A 14,135-nucleotide genomic window follows, 5' to 3' on the forward strand; every position below is an offset into this window, starting at 1 on the left:
ATATACATGCAGCTCTATGCTAAAAGTGTATTTTCAAAGAGGTAATGATGGATTTCTTTGTAAAAGTTGTCCATCTTTCCAATGGAAAGATTTGCCTGGACCAACGTAACGTGATAACAACGTAACGTGATTGCGTATTTCCGTAAGGTTCATGTTCAGCCAATCAACTACTTAGACGTCATCGGCAGTCGACGGACCCCGAGCCGATCTTGCACCCGAGCAGATCCTGTACTGACACCGGCCCACTCGGCATTGACCTCGGAGAGTGAGGAGACCCATCCAATATGGCGGCAAAGCTCTCCATCGCACAATGGGGCGTCTACGTATTCATTTCTATGGTCTACGTAAGGAGCAGTCGCACGATCAGGAAGTGATGTAATGCCGCTGTGCGCATGCTCAGTTTATCCAAAAAGAAAAACTTAAACATGTCGCTTACTAGGTAAGTTCGTTGACAAGGCCTTGTCTGTTTATGCTATTTAAAGAGCTATTGACTGGGACTCATAATAACGTTTAGGAAAATTACATATTCAGGCTTTATCGCCGAAGTTCACGATTTAATTTTAATTGGTTTAATCGAAGCTAGCGGCAGTAGCCGAGGCTATCGTTTAGCTCGTCGGCTAAACATGTAGCATTAGCCATCTTGCAACACGCAGTCGTTGTCGCTGAGCAAGTTAGTTTTTCGGTCAATTTCATCTTAATTATGGCTTTCATTTGACCAAATTGTAATATTCAGTCATTTAAATTCATGATACTACTATTTATATTGAAGCCCTGGGCTAGACGAGCATTGATGTTTCCCCGTGTTCTTCCCCCTTCCTGCTTGCATCTGTTGTGTAAAACGATAAAATAAAATAAATTAAAAGGCTGAAATCAAACTGTGCAGAATTTAAATTTCGTCTTTGGTCTTTTCAGCCGGGGAAACGCATCCTGGTTAATGAATGAGATTGAAAGAATGTTCTGACTGTGCAAAGGAAAAATAAGGCGATTCACTTCTAAAATACTGACTTCTTCATGCTTCCTGGGAGAACTCTTCACGGGAGAGCTATTCTCATGTGCTAAAATGTGCACACACTTTATTTAAGCACTTGAATTGCTTTAAACTGCATGTGACATTTGTTGCAGGCTAGTAACAATTACTTTGAGATAAGTGGGGAAAAAAGATATTCATGATAATTATCTGTAAGGTGCAACAAAATGCTATGAATTCTTGTTGAAAGTGCTAGAATGGGATTTTTTATTATTATTTTATTTTAGAAAATCGCATAATACATGATTGCATGATGTGCCCAATCACCAATACCCTTCTGGGATTCTGTCATAGTGCTTAGATCAGTCCTGTTATAAATATCTTATGTATGTTTATTCTGTTTTTCTCTTCTTCCTAACAACTTTACTTGGTTCTTTTTCAAACACGGCAAGAGTTGTTATACCCTGTTTTTGCTGAAGTTTCGGCTAATGCTGTCTCCTTCCTCAGAGCGTGCTGCTGTTGTCGGCGTCAAATACTTCTCCGTTCATCCTGTTATAAATATTTACTCAGTCTTTGATATTTCACATGTTTATTGCTGAAGCTAATTCACATTCAGTATTATTTGACTTGTCTGACATGAATTGTCAAATTAAAAACACATTTTGACAACAAGGAAGAAACTTGCTTCTTTAAAGTAAAAGCAATTAATAAAAATATACAGCATAATAAAGATGATTTATAAATATTCCCCTTGCATGGTGGCAGTGGCATCAAGCATCACCAGCAATCAGACAAAGGATAGAACGATGTTTGGAGTGGCCCTGTCGAAAGTCCAAATTGTTATTATTGGCATTACTAGTATGTAGTCTCTCAGTATCACAATAAGATTACAGTACATCAAATGTGTCAGTGTTAACTTCTGGTAAAGCATAAACATGACCAAATCGGCTCCTGTGTCCAAATAGCTCAATTATTCCCCTTTGTGTTTATATTTATTGTCATTAGTGGCTAATACTAGTTCACTTAACACTTTTTAATTTGTTCTTCTTTGTTCATGAAGCTTTTTACCAGCGCCAACACAGCTGTCTCAGGACCAGCTGGAGGCAGAGGAGAGGCTATGCGCCCAAAAGGCTTACTCCACCGCTCTGGTTGCGTCCCGTAGAGAGCCCCCTCCTTATGGACACAGGAAAGGCTGGGTACCCCGCGCATTGGAGGTAGTTCCCACCATTAAGGCTTTAGAAATGGAACAGAGCTTTTGGCTTCATAGCCACACTAAAAAAAATCTTGGTGTGGTTTTAAAGTTGGGTGTATCTATTTTTCCAGGACTTTGGAGATGGGGGGGCATTCCCAGAAATCCATGTGGCTCAGTTTCCTCTGGAGATGGGCAGGGGGAAGAGAACGTCCAATGCCCTGGCTGTGCAAGTGGATGCTGAAGGAAAAATCAAATATGATGCCATCGCCAGACAAGGACAGGGAAAGGACAAGGTATGTTTGGTTATCATTGCCTTTTTTGATGTGTTTATTTGTAGTTAAGTGGATTCAGACAAATCCCATAAACCTGATAATGATTAAACTTTTCACAATTAAGTTGGCTTATGTCTTATTAGAAGTTTTTATTACATACCTGCAATCTTGTTGCTTTAGGGTGAAAATTGTCATTTTTGAAGCCAAACAGTAGAGATGCACTGAAAGGAAAATTCTTGGCTGAAACCAAGGCCAAAAACCACAACACTGAAATAAATGATGTCAATATTTAGAACCATAGCATGGGAAGGACTGTGCATTATGTAATATTGCATTTAATGAACCACGGCTGCAAATGTAATTCCTGGTGAAGTTATTACTTTACACCGGCAGATAGTGGAGATGTGTAACTGTAATCTGAGCAACACTTTTGGGTGTTTCTACTGATGTTTTCAGAGTTTATAGAGTTTAAACACTGCCCTTCGTACGGAGGTGAGGAGCGGAGCTCACAGAGGTCAAATCTATTAGATCTATTATTTTATGTTAGAGTGGAGAGACTTGCGATGCTGACAGGTCTGCTCATTGTTGACAAAGCTCTTTGTCTGATAATGGCTGACTCCGATTCTGGAGAGAAATATTCACCATCTGATGAAGAAATTCACTTGTTCAGCGAGGAAGAAGGTGACATTGCAGCTGTGCAGCAGCAAGACTCTGTGTGCTTCGTGAGAGTAAACACGCTTCACACTGGAGGTCGACCGCTTTTGGTTTTTCTATTACCGATACGAGGCAGTCATGGTCGGCCAATATTTTGGACCGATTTCATGGATTTTTGGTACCTTATCGGATTGCTTAATTATCACTATTAACAACTGTGGGTGCACAAGATTCCAGAAACTAATCAGATTTTCAACACTGAATTTAATCAGCGGTTGAATCTTAATTTTGTGCGGTGATTAGTGGTAAAATCAAAAATTATTACGAGATTAATAAAAAAAATACCAATAAACTCACCAAGTATTAAATATACAAAACAGGCAACAACAAATATCACTTGATAATGTTTCAAAGCATTTAATAAGCAGATGTTTTATAGGGATGTACACATTTACATGAAAGTAAAAATAAATGCACCTTTAGAATAGAAAGACAGATTTGACAGGAAATTGCAAACAGCGATGTAATAATAGCAACCTGCTCAAACACACCAGCAACATCTAAAGTTCGTTTAGTCTTTTTTACTCACTTTTTCGGAACATCTTCATGTAAAATATAAATGAAACCCTTTCGTGCTCTTGACTCAGCAGCAGCTGGACATGGGGAACCTTGAGGTTGTGTTTTTACCTTTTTCAGCTCCCAGCTCACCAGCCTCCTGCTAATATCAGCAGTTAGCTGAAAAAGGTTGAGAAACCCTGTAGAGCATCCATCTTCAGGTCAGTTTGCTGCTGCTGGAGTCTCCTCTCTTCTGTGCAGAGTGAAATTTTCCGACTCCCGAGCAGGAAATAAGACTGGAGCTGACATGTTAAGCTACAATTAGGGATGCAACGATACCACTTTTTACCAAACCGGCACGATACCGATCCTTGGATCTGGGTTCTCGCCGATACCGATTACCAATACCGATACTTCTACCATACAAAAAAAGGCAATGATTTGGAATACAGATTTTATTTTCTTCTCTGCACAGGAAAAGACTGTGAGGTAGATAAAAAGTAAAATATATGAATGGAAGTCATCACAAAACTAAAATATTAGGTGAACAGAAATGACAAGTTACAGTGAAGCCATTTTCAAGCAACTGCATTGGTATCGGTTCCTGGTATCAGTTAACTTTTACCAATACCGATACTGGTATTGGCATCATATCGGTACCGATACCAGTATCAGTATCGGTGCATCCCTAGCTACAATATAGTTTAAGACCGTCTCTAAAGTTGACAACAAGCTAGCCTAGCATCAGCAGCATGCTGCCGGTTACCGGCGGTCCGTACGGCTCGTTTTTTTTTCTTTTACTCAGTTTTATTTCATATTTTGAAATAAAATTGATGATGATGATGATTTCATATTTTACTTTTAATTCACACCAAACACACAGCTGTAAGGTTTTGAACACCAAAGAGAAGCCTTACCTTTTACTTGGAGGAAAATACTCCCAGTGTTTTGGATTGGGGTCCTTCACCGGCTTCCAGCAGCAGCAGGCTGCCCACGGAGGTACCTGAATTTAAATCAGCTCTACTAAAGAGGCTTATCGGCCAATGCCAATGCTAAATATCGGCCCGATTAATCAACCAACCGATTAATCGATCGATTCCTACTTCACACACATGATCCTCTCCGTGTTCAGGATATGGTGGGTGTAGAGAGGATGGTAAAAACATCGCTAGTAGTGGTAGACGTAGCGGAAATGTAAAAGAAGTGGGGAAAAAACGCGGAGCAAACGTGGTCGATGTGAAACTGAATGCAAAAAATGCATCTCATAATTGATATAAATATTCCAGCGTTTGTAATAAAACAGCATTACTAAAAGGGGAAAACTTTACTTTTGACATCGGTGCAAATTTACTGTTTTTATAAAGCAAAGAGCAAGTTGTTGCATGACGGATGAAACAACAACAGGGTTCAGCAAGTTTCACCTGACGGCCTGTTTTCGGTCGTGGTCTTCAGGTGATTTTGGTGTTTCGGCCAAAAACTGAAAATACTCTTTTGGGTCATATTCGGTGCAACGTTCACGTCAGTCTTATCGATCCAAAGAGTTTTGTTTTGAGTGGAGGGGTCTTCTGTCGAATTTCAGTCCCTCTTATGAGAATCAAGCAGAAAGGAGGAGATTCGTCTTTGACCAACCTCTGTCACGGATACAGCATGCTGAAGATGCTGCAGGAGCGTGGCACTTACTGCACATAAGATTTCTGTTTCAACATCTCGCTGTGGTTTTGAGCTTAAAGTTTGTCAAATCACACAAAATCTCCACTAAATAACACGGACTTTAGCAGATTCACCTCCTTTCAGCTTTTATCGATGTCTCCCAAGGCTTGTTGTGTTTTTATTTGGAGTTGAGCTCAGAGTTTAACATAGACATCAACAGTATTTTACTCTGTTAAAACCTAATATTGGCAACATAAATACTTTTTTTCTGGTAAGAAATGCCAGCATGCTACAGCACCGGACACTAAATCAAACACATGATGAGATGATTTCATATTATTGTAACATTTCCGCAGCACTGAAGCAGAGTCAGAAGGACATTTCCGCTTAGCGGTTTCCTAACTTAGAGCCACAAACGGTTGAGGAAAAGTAGCATTTACCTGAAGGGAGTTTATTTTAGTTGTTGCCCTTTTCACACCTCCTGAGTTTGCAGGTACGTTATTGCCAATTAGTTTGTCATGACATCAGTGTTTCGTGAGATCAAATTGCAAGCATTAAGCCTGATTCATGCTTCTCCGTCAGCTCCGCAAGGGACAGACACACACGGATTGACGGAAGCGTTTTGCTTTCATACTTCTCTGTCTCCTGGAGAGTGTTGCAAAGCAATTGCCCGGCAGGACAACAGAGGGCGTAGCGCTGTTCTGTGGTATCCTGTCATGTATCGGTCCAAGATCGTGTGTTTATATTGTGTTTTTGTGTATATAAGAGACTTTTAACACGGACATATTTGTCTCTCATTCTCCCACCTCTTCATGCGCTCCCCACCTCTAAACCCACGTTTCCTATCATTTCCGTCCACAAACAAAACTAGGGCTGTCGCGGTAACCGCAAAAATGAAATATTGCGATATGAAGAAGCCCACCGCGCTGCATCATGCGCCACCGCGATTACTGAACTTGGTTCAACTCAATGATGCATGTAGAGAAGGATGGCTGCACTGGTATCAAAACGAAACGTTACTTCGCTCCTTTGGGAGCGCTTTGGTTTTCAGTACGTCAGCTGCTGCGCAGCCAGAGTCCTTGGCCGAGACGGAGCTGCCACCAGCGGCAAAAAATAAATAAATAATAAACGCTCGGAGACCTGCTGAAGTCTCGGACAAGCACTGCTTCTGCAGCCGTCCCGAAGAGAGTTTGAGCCGAGCTGGAGCTCACTCGCTACCTGCAGGAGGAATGCATCCACCCTAAAGAAAACCACCTGACATGGTGGAGCAACAACCGGGAGAGATTCCCTTTGCTCGCCAGAGTCGCACGCAAGTTGAGTTCGGAAGCGAGCGGGGCCGGAGCGGAGGGGAGCGGAGGTAGTGGAATTTGGGGTAAGTGCAACGAGCGCACCATCCGAGAGGGTTTTCAGTGTTGCTGGAAATGTTGCCACCCCTCTCAGATCCTCTCTCAAACCGTATGTGGTTAACATGCTGGTTTTCCTTGTATGTAACAAGGACGTGACCGAGCTATAAATCACCGTCATTCGTGTGTGTGTGAAAGTGAAATGATAGTGCGCCCGCCCCCCGGCGCGCGCGCGCCCGGTACATGCAATTTTTTATGCTTGATTTTAAACAACTAAACAAAATGGGGACTTGTTTCTTATTTGTTAGATGCTGCAGCTAAATTTGCATTTAAAAGTTTAACCTTCTCCTGAATTTTGTTGTTTTTAAGTTCAGTCGGACTCCGACTGTCGGACAAACAAACGTTACTGCGATCTGTGTTGTTACTGCCCTTTGAGCTGCATTCAGTAAAGCGTTATAAAAGAAGGCACGGCAATTTTTAACCTTTTTTAAATGTGTAAACATTATGTTTAGATAGTACTGCAATAAAAAAAGGACTGCAATAATATCGCATACCGCAATATTAAGCCACCCTGAATCACCGCAGGGGGAATTCCTCAACCGCGACAGCCCTAGCCTGGTTGATGCTTCTCCGTCAGCGCCGCAAGGGACAGACACGCACGGATTGATGGAAGCTTTTTGCTTTCATACTTCTCCGTCTCCTGGAGAGTGTTGCAAAGCAATTCCCTGCCAGGACAACAGAGGGCGTAGCGCTGTTCTGTGGTATCCTGTCATGTATTGGTCCAAGATCGTGTGTTTATATTGTGTTTTTTGTGTATATAAGAGACTTTTAACACGGACATATTTGTCTGTCATTCTCCCACCGCTTCATGCGCTGCCCACCTCTAAACCCACGTTTCCTGTCATTTCCGTCCACAAATAAAACGCTTGCTGCGCATCTTTTCACTCCTCCAATCACGGGAGAATGAAACGTTCATATTTTTAGTTTTTTTTGCGAGGTCTTCTTCAAGCTTCTCCGTGTCTGCCGCTAGTTATCCTCGGCTCTCTTTGCAATGGCGGCGCTGTAAACAACAGCGGCGTCCTGACCAATCACAAGCTTGCGTAATCCGTCTCGTTCGACAGATGTTTTAAAAAGTGGGCTCGACTCCGTACGTACTTGCGTGTCTGCCGGAGCCCTACGCAAGGACGGATAATGGCGTCGCGTGTCTCCGCACTGACGCAGACGGAGAAGCATAAATCAGGCTTTAGTTGTGAGCTTTCCTTTGTAGTTTCTCAACACTGAATGTATTTTCCTTATTGCAGGTGATCTTCAGCAAGTACACCGACCTGCTTCCCAAAGAGATCCTTCATGAAGATGCACAAGGCCTGCAGAAGCCAGACGAGGAGGCTGTTCAAGAGGTACGATGTCATACAACATGTTAGAAGATGCAGCTCTGTTTTTCTATCCTTCATTTATTACTAATGCATTAATGCTACCTTTAAATAATCAAAGGCGAGCTTTAACTCAGCTGTTATTTCTTATTTGGAGTAATCCTTTTATTTGCAACCCAGAATCTTACAGGCTGTTTGAACCATTGAATCCTTTATCTGCAAGTTTTATTTCATCTCACTGGCAAACCGCTGCTGTGTCTTGTTTGTTTTATTCTCATTAGTAATCATGATAAACTGGATAAATGTTCCTGTTCCTCCTCTGTAGCTGACGGAGAAAACTCGTGCCGCCCTGGAGAAGCAAGTGTCTCAGAAGATCGCAGCTGCCATGCCCGTCAGAGCCGCAGACAAACAAGCTCCTGCACAATACATCAGGTGTGTAGTGAAGCTGAACATGTGTGTGTGTGTGTGTGTGTGTTAGGAACAGTTCTATTGACATTAGTCATGTGCTATTGTTGTCTTCTTCAGATACACTCCTTCCCAGCAGGGGGTGGCTTTTAATTCAGGAGCCAAGCAGCGAGTTATCCGTATGGTGGAGATGCAGAAAGATCCGATGGAGCCTCCTCGTTTTAAGTAAGTCAGACGGTTTGAAATGGTGATCTACTTTTTGTTCTGTGTTGATTTAAGTTGGGCAGCAAATGTCGTCTAAAGGAAATATATTTCAGTTTGGAGTTGTCACAAAAAAACATTTAATGAGTGGGGAAGGAGCCTGAGTTGGTGTGTGAGGATGAGAGGTTCCGACTAGATATAGTCGGACTCACCTCAACGCATGGCTCTGGCTCTGGAACTAGTTTCCCTGAGAGGGGTTGGACGTTCTACCACTCTGGAGTTGCTCCCACTGAGAGGCGCCGAGCAGAGGTGGGCATACTAGTTGCCCCCCATCTTGGTGCCTGTACGTTGGGGTTTACCCCGGTGAATGAGAGGGTAGCCTCCCTCCGCCTACGTGTGGGGGGACGGGTTCTGGCTTTGGTCTGTGCTCATGCACCAAACTACAGTTCAGACTACCCACCCTTTTTGGAGACCTTGGAGGGGGTGCTGGAAAGCGCTCCTTCCGGTGACTCCCTCGTTCTGGTGGGGGACTTTAACGCTCACGTGGGCAACGACAGTGAGACCTGGAGAGGTGTGGTTGGGAGGAACGGCCCCCCCGATCTGAATTTGAGTGGTGTTTTGTTATTGGACTTCTGTGCCAGTCATGGATTGTCCATAATGAACACCATGTTCAGACGTAAAGGTGTCCATATGTGCTCCTGGCACCAGGATACCTTAGGCCGCAGCTCGATGATCGACTTTGTTGTTGTTTCATCTGACCTGCGGCCGCACGTCTTGGACACTCGGGTGAAGAGGGGGCGGAGCTGTCAACTGACCACCACCTGGTGGTGAGTTGGCTCAGATGGTGGGGGAGGATGCCGGTCAGACCAGACCGGCCCAAAAGTATCGCGAGGGTCTGCTGGGATTGTCTTCAATTCCCACCTCCAACAGAACTTCCAAAATGTTCCGGGGGAAGCGGGGGACATTGAGTCTGAATGGACCCTGTTCCGAGCCTCCATTGTTGAGGCGGCCGACCGGAGCTGTGGTCGCAGGATCGTCGGTGCCTGTCGTGATGGCAACCCCCGAACCCGCTGGTGGACACCGGCGGTTAGGGATGCTGTCAAGCTGAAGAAAGAGTCCTATCAGGTCTTTTTGGCATGTGGCACTCCAGAGGAAGCTGACGGGTACCGGCAGTCCTAGCGGAACGCGGCTAGCATGTCTGTAGAAATTCACACAAGACTTTAAACTTGCTTCTTCAACTTTCCTGATCCAAGCCGTGTTTCTCTGTAGTTCTGCATCGTCTGGTTGACATCCCTGGATTGTTGAATTAACTTGAGTGTTTGTGCGTTTCAGAATCAATAAGAAGATTCCTCGAGGACCCCCTTCCCCTCCCGCCCCGGTCATGCACTCTCCAAGCAGAAAGGTCAGCTAAAACGTTGGAAGCCCTCTGGTTGTTGATGCTACATAGCAAATGAAGATGAGCTAGCTATGGCTGCTTCTGATGGAGTTTCTTACTTTGTTGTAGATGACGGTCAAAGAGCAGCAGGAGTGGAAGATTCCTCCGTGTATTTCCAACTGGAAGAACGCTAAGGTGAGCAGACTCACCGGGAACATTGGTTGGTTTAGTCTGAATACAGCTGTGGGTAGATTTCAAGTCCTTTGATGTGCTCTTGTTCAGGGTTACACCATCCCCCTTGATAAACGTTTGGCTGCAGATGGAAGAGGTCTTCAAACCGTCCACATTAATGAGAACTTTGCCAAGCTGGCCGAGGCGCTCTATATTGCCGACAGAAAGGTGAAAAGATGGATGTTCTAGTGCTTTCTGAGGTTTGAACGTGTGTTTGAACTCGAGTGCTGGCTGTGTGTTTAGGCTCGAGAGGCCGTGGAGATGCGAGCGCAGGTGGAGAAGAAGATGGCTCAGAAGGAGAAGGAGAAGAAGGAGGAGAAACTCCGCGAGCTGGCTCAAATGGCTCGAGACCAAAGGGCGGGGATAAAAAGCCACGGGGACAAAGGTTCGGGAGACCAGAACTTATTTCAGTGCTTTCTTGGTGGATGTGCTGATTAGTGAGCCAGCAGAGGAGGTTCTGTCATCGGTGCCAGTTCTGAATCTGGCAGAAGGGATTCACACCCTGCTAGTGTTGACATGACTGTGAGGGGTAGACATAACCATTCCATCTGCTCAAACATCTTTTATTTCTTCCTTCTTCACTTCCCTCTGTCTTCACATCTTCTGTTTTGCACTTTTCCACCTTTTTTAACTCTTTTTCATCTCTCCCTCCATTTTACACCCTTCTTCCTCCTCTGATTCCCCCCCCACCACCACCACCTCTCTCACACACACACAGCAGGTGGTGAGGACAGCGAGGTCAGGGAGCGTGACATGATCCGCCATGACAGAAGGAAAGAGCGGCAGCACGACAGGAACATTTCCAGGGCGGCGCCCGATAAGAGGTGCGGCACACTCATCCCCGCAAGTGTACTCCTCTTTCACAGACTCGCTGCTGAATCATTTATGGGAGCAGCACTAATACGGAATCAGAACAGCTTTGTATGCAAGGTGTTTGTTCAGAGAGAGAGGGTGTGCGCGTGCGGGTGGGGTTTGGGGGGGGGGGGGCAGGACAAATGTAGAGGGTGAAATTCACAGGAGAGCTCATTGCAGTCACAGCTCCAGCTGTCAGAAGGGCAGAGACCTTGTTATCTGAAAATTACCTTTCACTCCACTTAGAGGTGGCGGTTTGCTGAGGGACACTGGTTACACACACACACACACACACACACACACACACACACACACACACACACACACCAAATTAAATCTGCCAAACTATAGAATCACCAAGCTTGAAGGAGATTTGTTCAGCTTTTTACTTTGAATTGAACAGCTGAAAAATCTGGTTTCAGATGACTTTCCTCCAGAAACGGTTCAGATCTCATCGTAAAACAAACTGAAACAAACATTGAGGGACAATCTGAACTAGGTTTTTGTTTTGAATTCTGCTTTAAGAACAAGTCGGAACATGGAAATAAACCTGGAGTTTGTTTATTTATTTGCTAAATGTTTTGTTAATGAGGATATTTTCATTGTGAGGCTAAAGATCCGGTTCAGAACTTCAGTGGAGATGCAACCGTTCATTCGCTGATGACCAGAACTGATTAATATTTAGCATGACCAGGAACTCTTAACCAGGGTTCTTAGCGTGCTTGAAATCTGAAAATGTTTTAAACTGGTTTAAGTTCTTTAAACTTCAGCTGAAATTAGTTGTAAAACAATAAAAGTTCTACAGACACGGAAGGGAAAAATGTTTTGATATAATCTCCTTTTCCTTTGTTATGTAACAAACGTCTTTTTCTTGGCAGATTTGTTTAATTTTACTTCCGTTCTGTAGTTTTTTTTGACAGTTTGCCGTGTTTTCTTTTTCTGTTTCAGGTCAAAGCTGCAGAGAGATCAGGACAGAGACATCAGTGAGCTCATTGCTTTGGGCAAAGCCAACCCTCGTTTCACCAGCGAGGCTCAGTACGACCAGAGGCTCTTCAATCAGAGCAAGGTTGGCACACACACACACACACACACACACACACACACGCACACACAGTTTCAATTCGGACGTTGGAAGATTTTTGGTGATTTCATTTGGAAAACAAATCTTAATAAAGTTAATTGACAACAAGCGTTTGAATTCAGATCAGGTTATAATTCGTCCTGCTGTCTTAGAAGATGGATAAATATGGAATTTGTTTGCAGTTTTTTCCCAAAAATCTGAAAACTCACATTTGGAAAGCAAAGCAAAGTTTTAAAAAGTTCCTGTTTCGATCAAACCCGTTTCTCCTGCTGTTACCCGTTTGTTTCAGGGGATGGATAGTGGTTTTGCTGGTGGCGAGGATGAGACGTACAACGTGTACGATCAGCCGTTCCACGGAGGCAGAGACATGGCCTCCAACATCTACAGGCCCAGCAAGAACATCGACAAAGACGCCTACGCCGATGACTTCGACTCGCTCATGAAAAACAACAGGTCCGTTCACCTTGATGCGTGCCTCGTCTCACTTGTGCTGAAACATTTCCACCATAATGTGACACCTGAGGAGAGTTGGCGATGAGGACTGATTGTTGTTTTTTTTTGTCTTTCATCAGGTTTGCTCCAGACAAAGAGTTCTCAGGTGCGAACCACGGCCAGAGAAGAGACGGGCCGGTCCAGTTTGAGGAAGATCCCTTCGGTCTGGACAAGTTCTTGGAGCAGGCCAAACAGCACGGCGGCTCCAAGAGGCCTTCGACCAGCACCCGCTCCAAGGACGACTACCATGACAAGAAACGCAGGAAAGAGTGAGACCCCTTCAGAGGGAGATGACTTCTGTGGCTCAGCACAAGAGGGATTCATCGGTCCGTCGTTACGATTTAGTCAGTTTTCATTTCCCTTTTCTCATTAAATCTACGCTGAAGAGCTGTGAAGGAAATGAGAAACTGTTAGTGTGCTGTTGTGTACATTAAACTGATATTACAGCTAAGTCCTGTCATTCCTCTGCTCTAGCTGAATGTTGCTTTAGGTTTTTTTGTAAATACTTACCAAACCCAACCGCAGACTCAGCAGGAGCCGGTACTGCTTCATATTTACACTTTCCCCCTTTTCCCCTCGTCTTCGTAGCAACTTCTATTTAAAACCTTAGTTAGTTTGTCCAGCAGAGTCACAAACGAGTGGGAGTCATTCAGACGAGCTTTATAAATCTTGTATGTTGCAACCAGTGGAATAAATTTCATATAAAGTGTTTTTATTTTGTCTTATTTCCACATCCGGTCCATTTTCTCCTTGCTGCTGTTTCTCGTTCCAGGTGTTACCTGCTTAAATCTTCAACCACAGTAAAAGCACATTATCGGGTTCTAGTAGTTTCCCATCCTTTAAATCAGTTCCTGAGTAATTCAGCCTATTAACCGATGATTAAACACGTTCAGAGAAGCCCATCAATCACAGCATGAGGAGTTGCTGCGGTTAATGTGATGATTAGATCACTGTTTGTTTAATTAATCAGGGTTTATGCAGCCTGTCTGCTTTATTTTCCCCGTTTGTGTGTGTGTGTGTGGGGGGGGGGGGGGGGGGGGGGGGGGGATCATGGAGTTGTTCCACAGCCCAGCAGACCCAGATGTCTGAGTAAAGTCATCTTTCAGTCACGCCTCAGCGGGGTTCCGGTGCTTGTTGCGCGATTTATGTTACCTGACTCGTGTCGAGTTTGATACTTTTATTAGCTGCAGAAATAATAGCTTCAAGCTTTGTAAACACACACTTGGTTCAGACAGGGCTGAGTTCAGTTCAATTCAAAAATACTTTATTAGTCCCAGAGGGAAATTGATTGCTGTAGTAGCTCAGAATAATAATAATAATAATAATCAAGTCATCAAGGAGTTGTATATTACAATGGCTGTTGGCAGGAAGTAGCGGTCAGTGTTGCAGCCAAACTGAAGAAGCCTCTGACTGAAGACACTCGTCCGTTGTCGGACAGTCTTGTGAAGAGAATGCTCAGGGTTGTCCACCATTTTCTTGATTCTCTGGAGAATCC

The 14,135-nt window shown here is 44.1% G+C and overlaps 1 protein-coding gene across 2 annotated transcripts; it reads left to right on the forward strand.

Moving 5' to 3' along the window:
* Positions 1–289: 289 nt before the first annotated feature.
* On the forward strand, positions 290–13,351 carry snw1 (SNW domain containing 1). Of its 2 annotated transcripts, none has more exons than XM_015948220.3 (14): positions 290–439; positions 2,028–2,181; positions 2,291–2,452; positions 7,935–8,030; positions 8,329–8,435; positions 8,529–8,633; positions 9,942–10,011; positions 10,114–10,179; positions 10,267–10,383; positions 10,459–10,600; positions 10,934–11,039; positions 12,016–12,133; positions 12,438–12,601; positions 12,721–13,351. In XM_015948220.3, the coding sequence occupies exons 1-14, from the start codon at positions 393–395 to the stop codon at positions 12,911–12,913; spliced, it is 1,647 nt and encodes a 548-aa protein (XP_015803706.3). In that variant the 5' UTR covers positions 290–392; the 3' UTR covers positions 12,914–13,351. The 2 variants fall into 2 exon arrangements, with proteins under 2 accessions (XP_015803706.3, XP_015803708.3); XM_015948222.3 differs by having other exon boundaries at positions 10,937–11,039.
* The last annotated feature ends 784 nt before the right edge of the window (positions 13,352–14,135 follow it).

Source organism: Nothobranchius furzeri, chromosome 2 (assembly GCF_043380555.1).
Source record: "Nothobranchius furzeri strain GRZ-AD chromosome 2, NfurGRZ-RIMD1, whole genome shotgun sequence".
Taxonomy (NCBI): domain Eukaryota; kingdom Metazoa; phylum Chordata; class Actinopteri; order Cyprinodontiformes; family Nothobranchiidae; genus Nothobranchius; species Nothobranchius furzeri.

Excerpts from the sequence above, each read along its gene's own strand:
- snw1 (XM_015948220.3), top strand. The coding sequence starts at position 393 with ATGCTCAGTTTATCCAAAAAGAAAAACTTAAACATGTCGCTTACTAG. Across the intron at positions 440-2,027 it reads TTAAACATGTCGCTTACTAG|CTTTTTACCAGCGCCAACAC; the intron begins GTAAGTTCGTTG and ends TTGTTCATGAAG. Across the intron at positions 2,453-7,934 it reads AAGGACAGGGAAAGGACAAG|GTGATCTTCAGCAAGTACAC; the intron begins GTATGTTTGGTT and ends TCCTTATTGCAG.